The sequence below is a fragment of the Scleropages formosus genome, chromosome 2, assembly GCF_900964775.1.
Source record: "Scleropages formosus chromosome 2, fSclFor1.1, whole genome shotgun sequence".
In the NCBI taxonomy this organism is placed as follows: domain Eukaryota; kingdom Metazoa; phylum Chordata; class Actinopteri; order Osteoglossiformes; family Osteoglossidae; genus Scleropages; species Scleropages formosus.
The window spans coordinates 20126993-20142261 of NC_041807.1; the positions used below are offsets into that span (position 1 = coordinate 20126993).

At 43.5% G+C, this 15269-nt stretch overlaps 1 protein-coding gene across 3 annotated transcripts; it reads right to left on the minus strand.

Moving 5' to 3' along the window:
* Window positions 1–1354: 1354 nt before the first annotated feature.
* On the minus strand, window positions 1355–13995 carry prkar2b (protein kinase cAMP-dependent type II regulatory subunit beta). 3 transcript variants are annotated; one of them, XM_018747457.2, is made up of 12 exons: window positions 13381–13995; window positions 12977–13250; window positions 8987–9022; window positions 7335–7387; window positions 7021–7104; window positions 6005–6111; window positions 5628–5781; window positions 5201–5302; window positions 5019–5093; window positions 4544–4612; window positions 4025–4160; window positions 1355–3397 (listed from the first exon to the last, which is right to left on the minus strand). In XM_018747457.2, exons 2-12 carry the CDS (start codon window positions 13233–13235, stop codon window positions 3264–3266), a joined length of 1209 nt encoding a protein of 402 aa, XP_018602973.1. In that variant the 5' UTR covers window positions 13236–13250; window positions 13381–13995; the 3' UTR covers window positions 1355–3263. The 3 variants fall into 3 exon arrangements, 2 of the variants coding, with proteins under 2 accessions (XP_018602973.1, XP_018602972.1); XM_018747456.2 differs by having other exon boundaries at window positions 12977–13995; XR_001965925.2 differs by having other exon boundaries at window positions 3337–3397; window positions 3632–4160; window positions 12977–13995.
* Window positions 13996–15269: the final 1274 nt, after the last annotated feature.

Genomic DNA, 15269 nt, shown 5'->3' on the forward strand with positions numbered 1-15269 from the left:
AAAAAATAATTACTATTGTGCGAAAGATAATGTTTAGTTTAGCATATGATGCAGCCATGCTGTATAAATTTACACTGCATGGGAACTTTATAATTACAAAGCTCATATAATACTGAATTAGCAGTGTTCTGCTGAAATATTTTTTTTGGGTGAGATTGTGGAACATGAACTTATCCTCCCTTCATCATGCTTATATATCATATACATCTTGTCATATCTGTAACTTAGTACACATTCAGTGCATTGTTTACAAAGGAGAATATTTACCATAAATGTGCAACGATTATATAAGGACCACGTGTAAGTTAAACAAAAATGCCATGTACAGGTTATTTAATCAGAATTTAAAACAGTATATAGTGTAAAATAATAATAAATGATGCTACAAAGCAACTGGACATGAAGGCGAGAAGGAGATGGAGAAGAATCTAGACAGGAGAGGAAGAAGAGAAATAATGGGTGGAAAGAGAGATAGACACATATGAAAGAAAACTTTTTTAAAAACAAAAATGGTTTATTGGATAAAAGTTACATATATGGAAGAAAGTAAATCAATTGGATAGACAGGCAAGAGTAAGGGTCGAACGGGGTGAAAAGGGGGTGGAAAAGTTTGAATTCCGCTCAGTCTGAATTCCACAGGGTAGCAACAAGTTATACGAGTAAAATACATATTTGGTTTTGCTTTGTTTTGAAATAAAAAGTAGTCATCCTGTGGTTCAGTCACAACTTAGCCCACATTCTGTACTAAATGTAACCACCCAAACAAGTGTGAAGCTTCTGCAGGAATACATTTGAAACAGTTATGTCACACTGTGTTCGCAATACCAAACAAAAAAAGATTTGCCTTTGTTGATATTTACGCAACAACAATAATAATGTAACAATAGTTATGTTCCATAAGGGAGGTCTTCACAACGTGTTAAAGTGTACTGTTGCATTTTCCATCCATCCATCCATCCATCCATCCAATTTCAATAACCGCTTGTCCTGAGCAGGGTCGCGGTGAACCGGAGCCTATCCTGGAAGCACCGGACACGAGGCTGAAAGTGGTTCACACTGGAAAGGACATTAGTTCATTGCAGTACTATTTCATTTTGCCAGTCAAGTCCAGGAATTAATCTATTTGCTATATACTATAAACAAAAGTATGTTTTCAGTAAGTAAGTTTGTAAGTAACTGAAATGATATCTGAAGATATATGGAGTTTACAGTCTGGGGTCTAAGGAATTTTTAAAAGACACAACTTGACACATTTTTACAATAAGATTATTTGCACTTTTTTAATAGAAAATTGTACTTTATTGTAATGAAAATTCAAATATAATCAACAATATCATACTGAAAATACTCTGGCATTGAGTCTGTAGACCTTTGAACTGCATTACAGGAACATATAGCACTGCTGACACTGCGTCCGTGTCAAGGAATTGTAACTGGATTACATAGAGAAAAAAAATGGACACACTAAAAAAAATGCTACTTGCCATTAACCATATAAAGGTAATTTTTGTGACAGGTTTACACGATGAAGTTTAAAATTAAATTGAAACACAGAAATACCATTAAACAATATTCCTTATCTGTCGAGAGAGAGGAAGATGTGGATGTACACCACAAAATGTAATAATTGTCATTATCAGTGTACCGAGGTAGACAAATAATAACTCAATGGACTGTCCATGACAGTAATGACAAAAATGATAATGAATCTAATAACGTTGAGCATCTTCTCGAAAGTTTACATACACTACAAAAGCTGAATAAAAACAAAAAAACTAGGCTAGACTAAAAAAAAGACTGGATATAAACTTGCTAAGCTTATTTAAAGGCAAACCGAACACCAAGTAATTAAGACTGTTGCCTTTTTAAATTCTGAAGCAACGTTTTCACTCTTCTGCAGCAGGAATTCATACTTCCGTCACGTATCACTTGTCATCAACACTTGAGGACCGCTTTAGAGAAAAGCGGCTCTTTTTTCATGTATAGAAAACATTAATACTGTACTATGCCCTTGTACATGTAAAAAGTTGGACTAAGTAAACTTGGAAGCAAAAGCGCCTACTGGTTTTTGGCTAGAATCTGAGGTATGAAACTGTATATAAGGGATAAAAAAACATGTCATGCTCCTAAATAAATATATCATTTTCTTTTTTCAACCAGGTATTAGTGTGACACTTTACAGCTTGACATCAAGTGTTGAAATGTTTTGTTTATTTTTGACCAAATGCATTGTCCCACTCAGCACCAAGTAACTCTGCTTGACTATGGGTGTGAACTTTAAAACACCGTGGGCTATGTATGGTACATACAACCTCAATAAGTAATTGCGATCTGAATTTTGTTCAACTAAATTCAAGTATTATTAGTTATATAATCTGTGAATAACTCATCAACCAAACACCACGAAGCAGCCAAAAAGCAAGAATATAATGTAGTCATTAGGAGAAAATGTAAACGTTTCTGTGCAGTTGAATTGTACTGTCTGTTAACTCAGATATCGAACAAACGTGAAAATAAGTATTGAACACATAATACAGATAAACTTACCAAGAAAAACCAGGGGGGATAGTCTTTTAAGCCAGGCATAAGTACATGGTCATAGTGTTTGCCTGAGAAGTCCTGCACACAAATAGGATGCTAGCCTACAGCGTCTCCACAAAACTGTGTCCAGGTCAGTGACAAAATTTTAAAATGCAAGACAGCACTTTTTTAACCCCTTTGCAGAGCAGACACAGCTGAGCACGTTAAACAGGATGTGAAACTGTAATGAAAAATTTGAATCTATAAAGATATACTGAATGCTCTTTCAAAACTGTAATATTAAAGAGAGTGTTCGTGTTATTCAAAGAGACATTAACAGCATGAATATATGAATTTATTCACAGACTACCTGTTGACTAATATTATAAACTTCTCGACAAAACCAAAGAAGCAATGAAAATAAGCAAGAAAACCGGACATGTGTGCAAATAAATAAATAGTGTATCGTTGTAAAAAATACCAAATACTGGCACTCCAAAACTCCCAAGTGATTCTAAGTCATTCTCACATAAACTGTTGAAGCAGACAGTTTGTGTGCGGATGCCTCTTTCTAGAAGATCCGAATGGCTGTAATCTACATGTTGCTTAACGTTTCCGAAAGCCCAGAAATAAAAACAGCAGTTATGTAAACGCCTGGCATTGGGACAAAAGTTAATAGCTTCCTATAGCCACCTTGGCTTCTTCTCAGCAGATGCGTCTGAGTTTTTTTGTTCTTTGCGTTTTCACGCGTTCTGATCCTCGATGTCGACGTGACTTCCAAAGAGGGCCACGAGCTGCTCTTCATAGTTTGCGATGTTCCTCTTCATGATGTCCATACAGGGGCCCAGCAACCTCTCAAAGGCCTGAACATCCATGACTGTCCAAAATAAAATAAAGTGCAGCCAGTGAAATGAATCAAGAGAACTACCGTACATGTATCACATTATAATTGAATTCGTGACAATTAATAACATTATTCAAAAAATATATTTTGAAAAATAATTATTTTGAAGTATACTTTTTGTGATTTCTGTGCGTGGACTGGCTTGGAAACATTTGAAGGGTATATGCTATATTTAAATAAATTAATAATTAAAAAAATGAAACCCACAAGTACACAAGCGAGACCATAGAGTGCTGGAATGCAACTGAGAGCGTGGGTACGCAGTTCCCACAATGCAGTGCATCTCAAAGTCTCCCTCACACAGCTGCTCAGTGCAGTTTTCAAATGCAGTCTCAGTTTATCGTTCCGCACTGGATGCTGTGGGCCCGGGCTGGATGTGGCACACTGGATATATGAAAACTGGGTCCAAATAACGATGATCAAGAACGAAATAAGTGTAAAAGTAGTATCAGCAGACCAAACAGCAGGGGATGAGTGACCATGACAGCAGACAGAAGAATTAATTTAATTTTAATTATTCGGCAGAGAGATTTTTTCCAAATCAGCCGTATAATTGAGGCATTGTAGAACTGCTGGATGCAACAAAGAAAGCGGCAGTACCTAAACACTTGACGCTGCCCACAGCATAGGCCGAGGCAGCCCTTGGCTTGTTGGTGACCAATGCCAGCTCCCCAAAGTACTGGCCCCTGGAACACACGGCGATTTCCACCTCACCATTCTCCAGGTCCTTCTTCGACTGCGGAGGGGAGGGGGACACGGAGCACACAGCGACGCATATTTGTCCATTTATTAAGGTTGGGCGAGCGGAGTCATCCACAGAACGAAGCACAACTTACAGCAGAATATTATAAGCCTTCTAGAGTTTCAAAAGGGGGCGGTGCACTAAAGTGCCCGTTACCTTTCCAGGAAAAACATATCCACAGGCACAGATCTAGTTCTACTACAACAGAGTCTCAGAACAGCTTTCACCCTTCGCACCTGTTCGGTTTTGAACAGGTGGGGAGAGCCATGTGAACTCCAAGTCCCCACTATGCTCCTGCAAGTGCACGAAAGGGATTCACCTGTGTTTACCACATACTGTACGCCTCTGACAGCCGAGGATGAGGTGCTCAAACTCACCCTGCTCCGTTTCATGGTAATCCTAACTTGTCCGGATTCCACGATGTAGAAACAATCTGCCATATCCCCCTGTAACGGACGCAAAAAGCTGTAAATATTCAGCTGACATAAACAGAGTCAGCCGAATAAACTCTGTGTATAACACAACATAGAGCTTATTAAAGTGCGTAAAATACCTGAATATCGGGATCATTTAAAAGTGCAAAGATGTCCTGTGATACAAGTATATCTAGGACAGCACTCACAGCTGAAACTGCATTTAGACATAAATGTGAAATTGAGACACAGAAGCGTTTCGGTGTACATTAAAATAACTGGTCAAAGGGCACCCTCTACCCACCCCACTGGAGTACACTGATTTTTCCCCAGTGACCAATCAGTTGTCCAATCAGTTTTTTCAGAAAATTAGGCACCCGTCAGACTAATTTTTCCACGACGCTTGTGGTGAGCATGAATTATATTATCAAAAGGTTACCTGTGCAATAATCTGCTCTCCATCGCTGTAAACTTTAGAGGACAATACATCCACAACCTTCATTCTCTCTGAAGCCTGTAGCAGAAGGACAGAATGCGATTCATTAAATGTTTCCCTCTTCAAAAATTTGAAAATTAGAAACTGCAAGAGAATGGGGAGGGGGGGTGGGTGGTAATACTAACTTCAAGTGACTTTAACAGTGGAAGTGTCTCGATGAAAGCCTCGTACATTTTCCTCTTCTTGGCATTGTTCTTGACAATGATTCTCCTGAACGTTAGTCGGTCCTGTAATGTAGAATAAAGGAGTCTTTGAGAGAAATGAATGCCTTCGGGCCAAAGAAAATGACGCACTCTAACCGACCACAATTTTGGACGTCATTCAGCAGCAGTCACACTCTCTCTGTACCGCCTATCAGGATTCAAAGGTGGGCTGTCTTCAGCACATCTCCACCAGAGGGAACTGTATCTCAACCATAGATTTTTTTCATCAGCCTACTTTCCGAAAATGGCCATCTTGAAATTTCCCGAAAGCCCAAGTTTAAGACGTCTCCATGCTTCACCATAACAACCGCGACAAGATGCTCCGAGTCGGGGGCGTCGGCGCACTAACCAGGCACCACAGCGCTCCGACGGACGTGGCTATGATGGTTGCCGCCCTGGGCGTGTTGTACATGAGCGCCAGCTCCCCAAAACTCCCACGGTTGTTGTATGAGCCCACCGGCCGCTCTGTGCCGTCAGTCTTCACAAAGATGTCAAACGTCCCGCTGAAGGCGCCAATCAGCGATAGAAGGGAAAGATAAAAAACCATCGTTTTTCCAAAGGAAATGGAACACAAGGCTGAATTACTATAAACAAGCACATTTTGCCTATAAAAGTAATATATCGCTGGCCAATTATGAAAGGAAATTTATACGGATAGCTTTTAAAGTATCTTCTTAAAGCTAATATAGACAAACACGCAAACACACACATGCAGGAAGGTCACACCTTTCGATAACATAGAAGTTATCCCCATCGTCATCTTGATCAATGATATGATCACCAGACTCCACTAGCTTCTCAAACATGGCATCCAGCACTTGAGACATCTGCTCCTGTGGACACAGCGGCACAGCGGTAACTAGGGAGCTCATACACGGCCACGGCTTGGAGGACTCGAGAAAGAATCCGGCTTTTCCTCTTTCATTTTCAGATCATGACGTGTTCACCGAAAACACGCTGCTTATATTTATGGTTTCACTCTTGTGAACAAAAAAGTTCAGCAAAAAATTATAACATTGCAGTCTTCATTAAAATATATGTTCTGGACTCATCCAAGTGCAACAAATACAGGCAAAGAAAGCAGGAAGTGTCTTGAGACAATCTGCATTTTGGTGTTCCGTTGATCTGAGCACTTTGTGATAACACGCCGGGAAGATCGGGCATTAGGGTCAGAATTATAAACCATAGTCATTACTTATGATCTGAACCTTCTGTGTGACGATCTGTGGCATTTGGTCCATAAAGCACATCACATCATACTGTATATCATATCTTCAGGAATGCTGCTCCTTCTAAAAATGCTTGTTATTCCACGCAATCGTTTAACCCTAATGATCTCATTAAAAATTAATCTGCTTATTTACCTTAATTCATTTAGCATTTGACAGGAAATACAAGATTTACTGTGACAAATTATGTAATGGGAATTTATGGAGTAGACAGGAGATCGGCAGAGATATGAGTCTGAAAGAGATGTTCTGAGATCCTTCTTGAATGCTGAGAGGGATTCAACAGCTCTGAGTGACAGAGGGAAGCCATTCCACCACACTGGAACCAGAAAGGAGAACCTTTGTGCTATTGATTTTGAACTTCTTCACACAAGGCAAGCACCCGCAAGGAACCAGACCTTCATATGTGCCTCGGACTGTGTGCGAATGCAAGGTGCATGATATCAAGGATGAGCAGCAACAGAAGGAGACAGATGCCGCACCGCAGCTGCATGTAAGAAACACTCATCTTACTGGGTCCAGGTTCTTGAAGAGAAGAATATCTTTGCATGCTTCCTGCAGTCTTTGTCTCTGCTCATCTGTTTTGGGATAGGTGATCTGGAAGTAAACAGAATTAAGCATCAAGATTCGGAATTATGATGGGTGTTACTTTGGACACATTAACGTGCTGGTTATAATGTACAAGGTGGGCAGCGTCACCTTGGCTGCAGGTCTGAAATCATTGTATGGCTCATTACCTCACTCTGGTACCAGTATAATTCAGCACGCATGATCATCATCATCATCATCATCATCATCATCACGTTACCACAACACTGATCTCTTACCCTAGGTTCTTTGTCTTCCTCGTCATCATCAGGGTTGAACGCTTCAGCACATACTGCAAAATAAGCACATTCATCCATTGCTCAGTTCTGAACTGACAGGTTTCGTAAACAAATACTCTAATATTATTCTGTTAGCGTTGAATGGAGTAAGTTTTCTTTGCTGCTGAGGATTAATGATGATAAACAGGCCTCAGAAACGTGATCAGTGTCAGCCGTAAGCTGAGTTGTGTGACGTTGAATATATCTGCTGTTCATTTTAATATGCACATCTTGCAATGTACCTGGATGCCTCATCAATGATGTAAGATGGGGTCGCAGGGTGTTCCCTCAGCAATGCAATCCAAACAGGGTTGATCAGACCCCAGTGCCTCCTTGAACCCACAGCTCACCTCTCCTGATCCACAGTCACCTAGATGCCCTCGCCACAACCTCAGTAACAGTTCTGGTGGCCTTCCTCCTCCGACTGCTTGTGATTCCCTGTGATATACACTGTCGGCCCTATTCGGTGATCTTGCGGCAGACCTTCCAAAGCCTCTGCGGTGTATTACGATGGGCATGCACCCTGCCCTCCAGCCTTTTGAGCTACACTGCTCCAATAGTTCCTCACACTTCATCTTCTTCCTCTCACTCGGTTCCTCCATAAAGCCGCGAGCTCCAGCAAGAACTGTTAAAATACCATCAGAAACATCTTAACTGATGTGACAACTGCTGGGCTGTGGGTCAAATATGGGTTCAGATCTGACTCAGTCTGTGTGGAGGCTATATGTTCTCACTGTGCTTGCGTGGGTTTCCTCTAGGTGCTCTGGTTTCCTCCCACAGTCGAAACACATGTGTTTCAAGCACTGGTGATTCTAAACCGATCTGAATGTGCATAAGTGTAAGTGATTGTCCTGTACTGGACTGAAGTTCACGGTTGTGATTTCAGCTGACAGGTCACTGCAAGCAGGGTTTCTTGTTTCATGTGAAGAATAAATATTTGTTTATTAAACGCTACCTCTACACCTGACTCATTTGATTCATCTTTTGTTCCAGTCAGATTGTTAACAATCAGGTTTCCTCTAGGTGCTCTGGTTTCCATAATCCAAACACATGCTGGTCAGGCAGATTGGTGACTCTACAAGTCACCCATAGTGTGTGTGTGTTAGGGAGAAAGTGTATTTCACTGGTGTATTGATAAGACTGTAAGTAGTGTATCTAGCATGGTAAGTTACCTTGATGAATAAGGTATGTGGGCTGATAACACTACATTGTGTTCATTAGAAGTCGCTTTGGAGAAAAGTGTCTGCTAAATGAATGAACGTAAACGCAAACAGGCCTTTCATGGTCAACGCTGCTTTTTCATTAACAGGAATGTTCTGATGATCAGAACCTAGAGAACATCCTGCTCCACAAAGCCAGGATCTGGCAGCTGGTATTGCAGTGGCGAAGGACACAAACTTGAAACCTGAAGGATGGCAGTTCAAGTCCCGGGAGGAGCCCTGCTGTTGTACCCATCACTTTACTGCATTGCTCCAGTATAATGACAAGTGTCACACATAGGTGACACTAAGTGTGACATCTCTGTCCTGCCGACTTGCTGTTCCACACTTCATTTTTTAACTCTTCCTTTAGACCACGCCGTAGACTCATAAATAAATATAAACCTCACTCACCTGAAGCTCTTCTATTGAATCGGTTGATTACTGGAGCTGCAATGGAAAATTAAAAGTGGTTTCAGTCATATACAGTCCCACTCAAGTTAAACACATTGACTGATGATGAGCTGGAAGTTCTTTTCACTTAGATTAGTACATTCTGAATCTATGTAAGCTTATACTTAATAAATCCAGCTTCCAAAGTGACAAAAGAGAAGATAAGACCTGAGACACGAGAGTTCAGTTAAAGAGCACCATCCTTAACTTTTATAACTGGTTCCACAATCTTGCTGCTGCTCAGCAAGTCGTCACAGGCTTCAGCACAGATAATTTAAGTGCCCGATTTAAAATAAAATCATGATATGATACGTTAAGGTTCTTTCAGCAGTCAGTCTGGTTCTCCTCCACGTGACATGTGGCTATTTAAAGCAGCAAAGAGGTATATTCCGTGTGGCAATTATTTCTTCCACCCTTTCTGAGGACATGGGCCCTACTTTGTTGATATTCGTTGTGTCAGAATATGAGCACAGCATCAAAAAGTTGTCCTATATAAAGATATTCCTCATTTTTCATTCACTATGCAACTAGCAGGTAGCTTGAGCTCACTAAGCAAGCCAAGGCCAGGAAAGTAACTCTGTTGGAGGTGTTTTCATAGAGTGCAAAATATATCATGCTTGCTCAAACTCTAAAAATACATTCGGAACCTAACAGATATGAACAGTACAATAGATAACTAGATGACTACAACATAAGGTACTTAGTCAAACATCTGGGCAAACTGCAAGGTGGATAGATAGATAGATAGATAGATAGATAGATAGATAGATAGATAGATAGATAGATAGATAGATAGATAGATAAAGTGCCTTGCAGGAAACTTGTGAGTTGCTTTGATTTAACTCTCCTGTCCAGTCCATCCATTAAAAGTACTGTCCAGGCCCTTGTGTACTCAAATTTTTGACTGTTATTTTAGATTATTTCTGCATCCGCTGAAGCCCAGTTAAATGTAGGTCCTGTAAGAGTACATGTCAGCAGGACTGCGCTGTACCTGAGCTCTGAGCTGGGATGTGTTTTCCTGGCTACACTCTGAACACACGACAAAGGCTACCGAGTCCTTGAAAGCTTGTACTGCTTCTTGATTAAATCTAAAAAAAAAGAAAAAAATCATAAAGGTCTCGTTCTGAGTAACGAAGGCACTTAGCTGTGAAACAATAGCATCTCGTGAAAAACATATCCATTGCAGTGCCTGTGGGAGCAGTTTCTGCAGCTCATATTACTCCTGTAGCCGCTCTGCTCCGCTTGACGACAGCTCCGCGTGTTCGCCTTTCTGAACACGGCAAAAAACACTCATCGTTTCCACTTGGTTTTTAAAATAGTGACTTTTCTCTAGGAAAAACTACAAGCAAGGATTGTACGGTCTTGCACAAAATATCTATTAGCGCGTGCAGGTACGACTGATGCGGGTACAACCAGTGTATGTTACCCAAATGCAATGCAAGCATACAGTTTCCATGTGGGAATTCTGTGGGTGTGTGAAGTACTGCATAGTGAAGGATTAATCTCGTCCTGCCTCACTGGCTATTGATCCTGTACATCCGCATGTGGTCCTGTGCCATGCTCACCGTGGTAAGGAATAAGAAGGCTTAATCGAATAACATTTCTGGTAATTGATGCCGAGTATCGGATAAGGATTTTCTTTAATAGCTCTCTCCACAATCACATGGTTCGCTCCTTCTGCATTATTTCTGATTCAGCATGTGGAGCTCCCTCTGAAAAGCAACTGTGAACGAAACTGTGTTAGATTTAAGTAAAACATTTCACATGGTTCTGTTTGTGCAAAGCCTGGTGCTCTGCTACGAGCCGCAGAAAAATAAAATGTTAAAAAGCTCATGGCTACATCCAAGGATTGCCGGGTTTTTGATGTCACACCTTTTCCGGTTCAGACGCTCACATAGGTGTGAATGCAGGTGGAACTACTTGATGGGAAGGATATTCTTACACTATATCATTATGGAAACAGATGCCGAAGTTTTCGTTTTGCACTTATATTCTTCCTCAATGTGATCCTCAATCCAATAAGCCAATTGGAAAATGAATGACAAATGAATATTTAAGTGCTTCATATCCTCTTCCTGAATTACGGGACAGATCACTAAAACATGTATGTTTCTCATCCCCCTGAGTATCACTAATCATGCCTTCACAGTGTTTTTCAGACTAAAAGGATTCCAAAGCAAAATCCCGTATCGGTGAATTGGAGCCTGTCTGAGGACAGTTATCTGTCAAAGTTCGCGAACAGTAAACACCGGTGAGCCTTACCCCTTTTACACCTGGTCAGTCTTGTACAGCGCAACTTCTCTCATACATGCGGCACAAGAAAATTCACCGCCTAACTCAGCAGATGCGCTGCATTGTTCAGAAGATGACGGCAACATTCTTGCCTTAAGGTCCTCGAACCAGAGCTCACTCTGTCGGCACCTCCACCACCGTGGAAAAACATATAGGTTTACAGGGTTTTCAAATTGTACCCCGTCGAGGGGTGTATCTAGAGTCCTCGTATGTTTGTATCCCATGACCAGAAGAGAGGGTGGAACAGCTCATAGAATACCGGGGTAACTGACAGTGTAATGGTTGGAGTTGTTGCCTTCAGATCCGAAGGTCGCAGGTTTAAATCTCACCTGTTGCGGCAGTACCCTTGAGCACGGTACTTACTCTAAATCGCTCCAAGAAAGTTACCATCCTGTACAGACAGCCAAATAGTTGTATGTAGCTTAACATTGTGAGTCGCTTTGGAGAAAAGTGTCAGCACACAGGACACACACGGCTTCTGGCAGGCTGCTGCAAAATCCTCTGCCTGACATTATAAATGAGTCTTTTTTTACGTCACATTTGTGACAGCTAAAGTGTTTATAATCATTATCTTTTAGCAGTTAGCGCCGTAAGGCCCGTCATGGCTTTGAATGTACGCTGCCCGTGCCTCACGTGTGTTTAAAGCACCGCCGCCTTCACAGGCAGTACCTGTTCTGCACCCATCCCAAGTGTGGTTGCGTTCTCATCCTATCTCATCCCATCTCTTCGCTGCCCTGCCCTTCCTTTCCCTCTCCTGCCCTCCCTTCCCATCCCATCCCTGCCCTGCCCTGTCCTGGCTTCTCCTGTCCTGCCCTGCCCTTCCCTGCCCAGTCCTGCCTTCCCCCTGCCCTACCCTCCCTTCCCATCCCTGCCCTGTCCTGCCTTCCCCTCCCCTGCCCTCCCTTCCCATCGCTTCCCTGCCCTGCCCCGTCCTGCCTTCCTCTGTCCTGCCCTGCCCTTTCCTTCCCATGCCTTTGTTGCCCTACCCTGTCCTGCCCTGCCCTTCCCATCCTTTCCCTGCTCTGCCCTTCCCTTCCCATCCCTTCTCTGCCCTGTCCTGCCTTCCGCTGCCCTGCCCTCCCTTCCCATCCTTTCCCTGCCCTGTCTTGCCTTCCCCTGTCCTGCCCTTCCCTTCCCATCCTTTCCCTGTCCTGCTCTGCCCTCCCTTCCCCTGCCCTTCCCATCCCTTCCCTGTCCTGTCATCCCCTTCCCTTCCCATCCCTTCCCTGCCCTGTCCTACCCTTCCACACTGCTCCCTGCAGGCCTGTGCCGCTGAGCCTCATTGAAGCAAACGCACAGACGAGGCGGTGCAGCAGCAGCAGCAGCCTTGGGGGTCTGAGCTCTGGAAGCGAGCAGTTATCATAGGAGGATATAATTAACAACGCCTTTCATCTCCCCATCTTCCGCGCGGCCTCTTGAATCCACGCTGTGCAACGGACCGTTCCGGACAAAACGAGACGTCTCTCCGTCCTGCCACTCGAGGCCTTTGAAGTGCGGCGCGAGGACGCGCAGCGCGAGGCGCCGCTTCATTACGCACAGCCTGGGCACAGCTCGCGTCCCGCGCCGATGCTGGAGCGCGATAACGACGCGACGACGGAGCACCCGCGCGGGCCGCGCGCGATCGATCGGCGACGGCACGCAGCTCATGTCATGGGTTACCTACGAATTCCTCCTCGTCGTCGTCTTCTTCCTCATCCTCCCCGTTTTCCGAGTCGATCTGCATGGCCTCCTCGATGAAGTTGACCGCCTTGGCGGGTCGGAGCGCCGAGTGGTGCAGCTCATCATTGCTCTGGCTCTCCTTGAGCGCCGTGAAGTACTGCAGCGCGAACTCGAGCAGGTCCGCCGGCTGGTTCCTCAGCACTTCCACGGTAAAGCTCTGCAACAGCTCCGTCAGCCCTTCGGGGATTTCTATACTCATTCCTGTTGTCAGGCTCTGCGGGAAAATTAATCGGGACAAATGCAGCGAGCGACTCGAGCCTGCCTCGGCAGCGGAACGTACTGTACAATATCGACGATATATATATTACATATGTCTTCCTTTTATTTGTTTTTACGTGTAACACCTTCTAATAAATGCGATGTGGACGGGGGGGTGTTGGGGGGGCGGCGGCGACGACGACGGAATGATGCTCCGTTTGTTAGGCGCTGCGGATCTCCGTCCTCATTCCCGTGAGCTTCGTCCGCAGAAGCGAAGCATCCAGCATCCCGCTGTCTCGCGGCTCAATGAAAATGGCAGCGCGAGCCTGTAGCATCCTCCGCTGCCGGCGCTAGGCAACCCACGCATGTGACCTGAGTAACCATGGCGACCGCCCATTCAGGGATTGCGTGCGCGAGCCGCCGCAAACCAGCCGCAGTGGCGAATCGGACAATCGATGTGACGGCGCTCGGGTCCTTGTAGGAAGCGAAGGGTTTTTGTGTTCGGTTAAGCGCTCCTGTCCGACTCCAGCCCGTTGTTGTTGCTGCTCTTTTAAAATCAATTTTTTGGCATACGAAATGTGCCTCTTCTTTGGCTAAATCGCTCACGTGCCACCCGCCCCTGAATGAAGTCACTATCAATGAATCCGCCCCGTTATGCGCTGAAAATGAAAATAAGTGAAAGTGACTCGACGCGACCAATCATCTCCATCTTGTCAGTAGAATTCGGTGTTCGGTAAGTGCAATTATTAATACACACATAACTATCATCACATCAGAGACCTGGGGGGGGGGGGTTGGTGAATGACGTGTCCCCAGTGTTGAGCAAGAGCCTAATGGTCCCCATCACTACATAACTGCACTGAGCACCATTTCTGAAACTGTTTGCCCCCCCAACCTGACCAGTTCTTACATGACTATTATTAATATTAAATGTTACCATTACAGGGGGCGTGGTGGTGCTGTGGGTTGGACTGGGTCTTGCTCTCCGGTGGGTCTGGGGTTCAAGTCCTGCTTGGGGTGACTTGCGACGGACTGGCATCCCGTCCTGGGTGTGTCCCCTCCTCCTTCGGCCTTACGGCCTGAGTTGCCAGGTTAGGCTCCGGCTCCCCGCGACCCCTTATGGGACGAGGAGTTCAGAAAGTGTGTGTGTGTGTGTTACCATTACCTGTACAATGGGTGTTATTAATATTGGATGTTTCCTGTATCTCGAAATTGGTGATACAACATTTCATCTTACTCCCTTGCAAACTTGGTTTCTGCTGCTTTACTAGTCTGTACATTTTTCAACCTTTCTCTCATCTTCGGTCCAGCGCAGAAAACACACAGTGACCCAAGTGCTTTAGCCAGAGTGTTTTGTGTTAGTTGTCCTTTATGCACATTGAATTAGCAGTGAGTAGCCTGCCCTATTTCCTTAGGAAATCTGCTTTAATGGAAAACTAAATACAGTAATTGACCCTCATGAAACTAAATTAAGATTAAAACTAGGTTGAATCATGAACATCAGTGCTTAGAGAGGGAAAAGGCTGTTGAAATAACTGGTGAAAGGCACACTGAATGTGTTTAGACCAATTTCCACTATCAAAGTAATCAATTTAAGATTTTTCTAGGCAGAATTAATGTAAAAATCTGAAAATCATACTATTAAGAGTTGAATTGCAAAGTTTTACATGATTGCATTCTGCTAGTAAATATGTTCAGATACTTCAATTGTTTTATGCAGATGGGCACATTTGCTTGTTAACTCCTGTCAAACAGGATAGAAGAAATGCAATAATCTACTTATATTATACACCATTCTGTGTCACGTGGGATACTGAATACTGCAGGTCCTCACACTTTGCCAGGGCCCTCATTTACACAGGACATTATTCATTTTACACATACTGAACACACAAAAATATATGCATAATAAATTTTGTGCTCGCCTGCTAAAAATGACTGATTAAATTGCATAATTTTTCATCAAAGCACATTTTGTCTGTTTCAAAAGAAGCATGTCTTGTTTTATTTTACAGTGCGGTAAAATGAAGCCTTT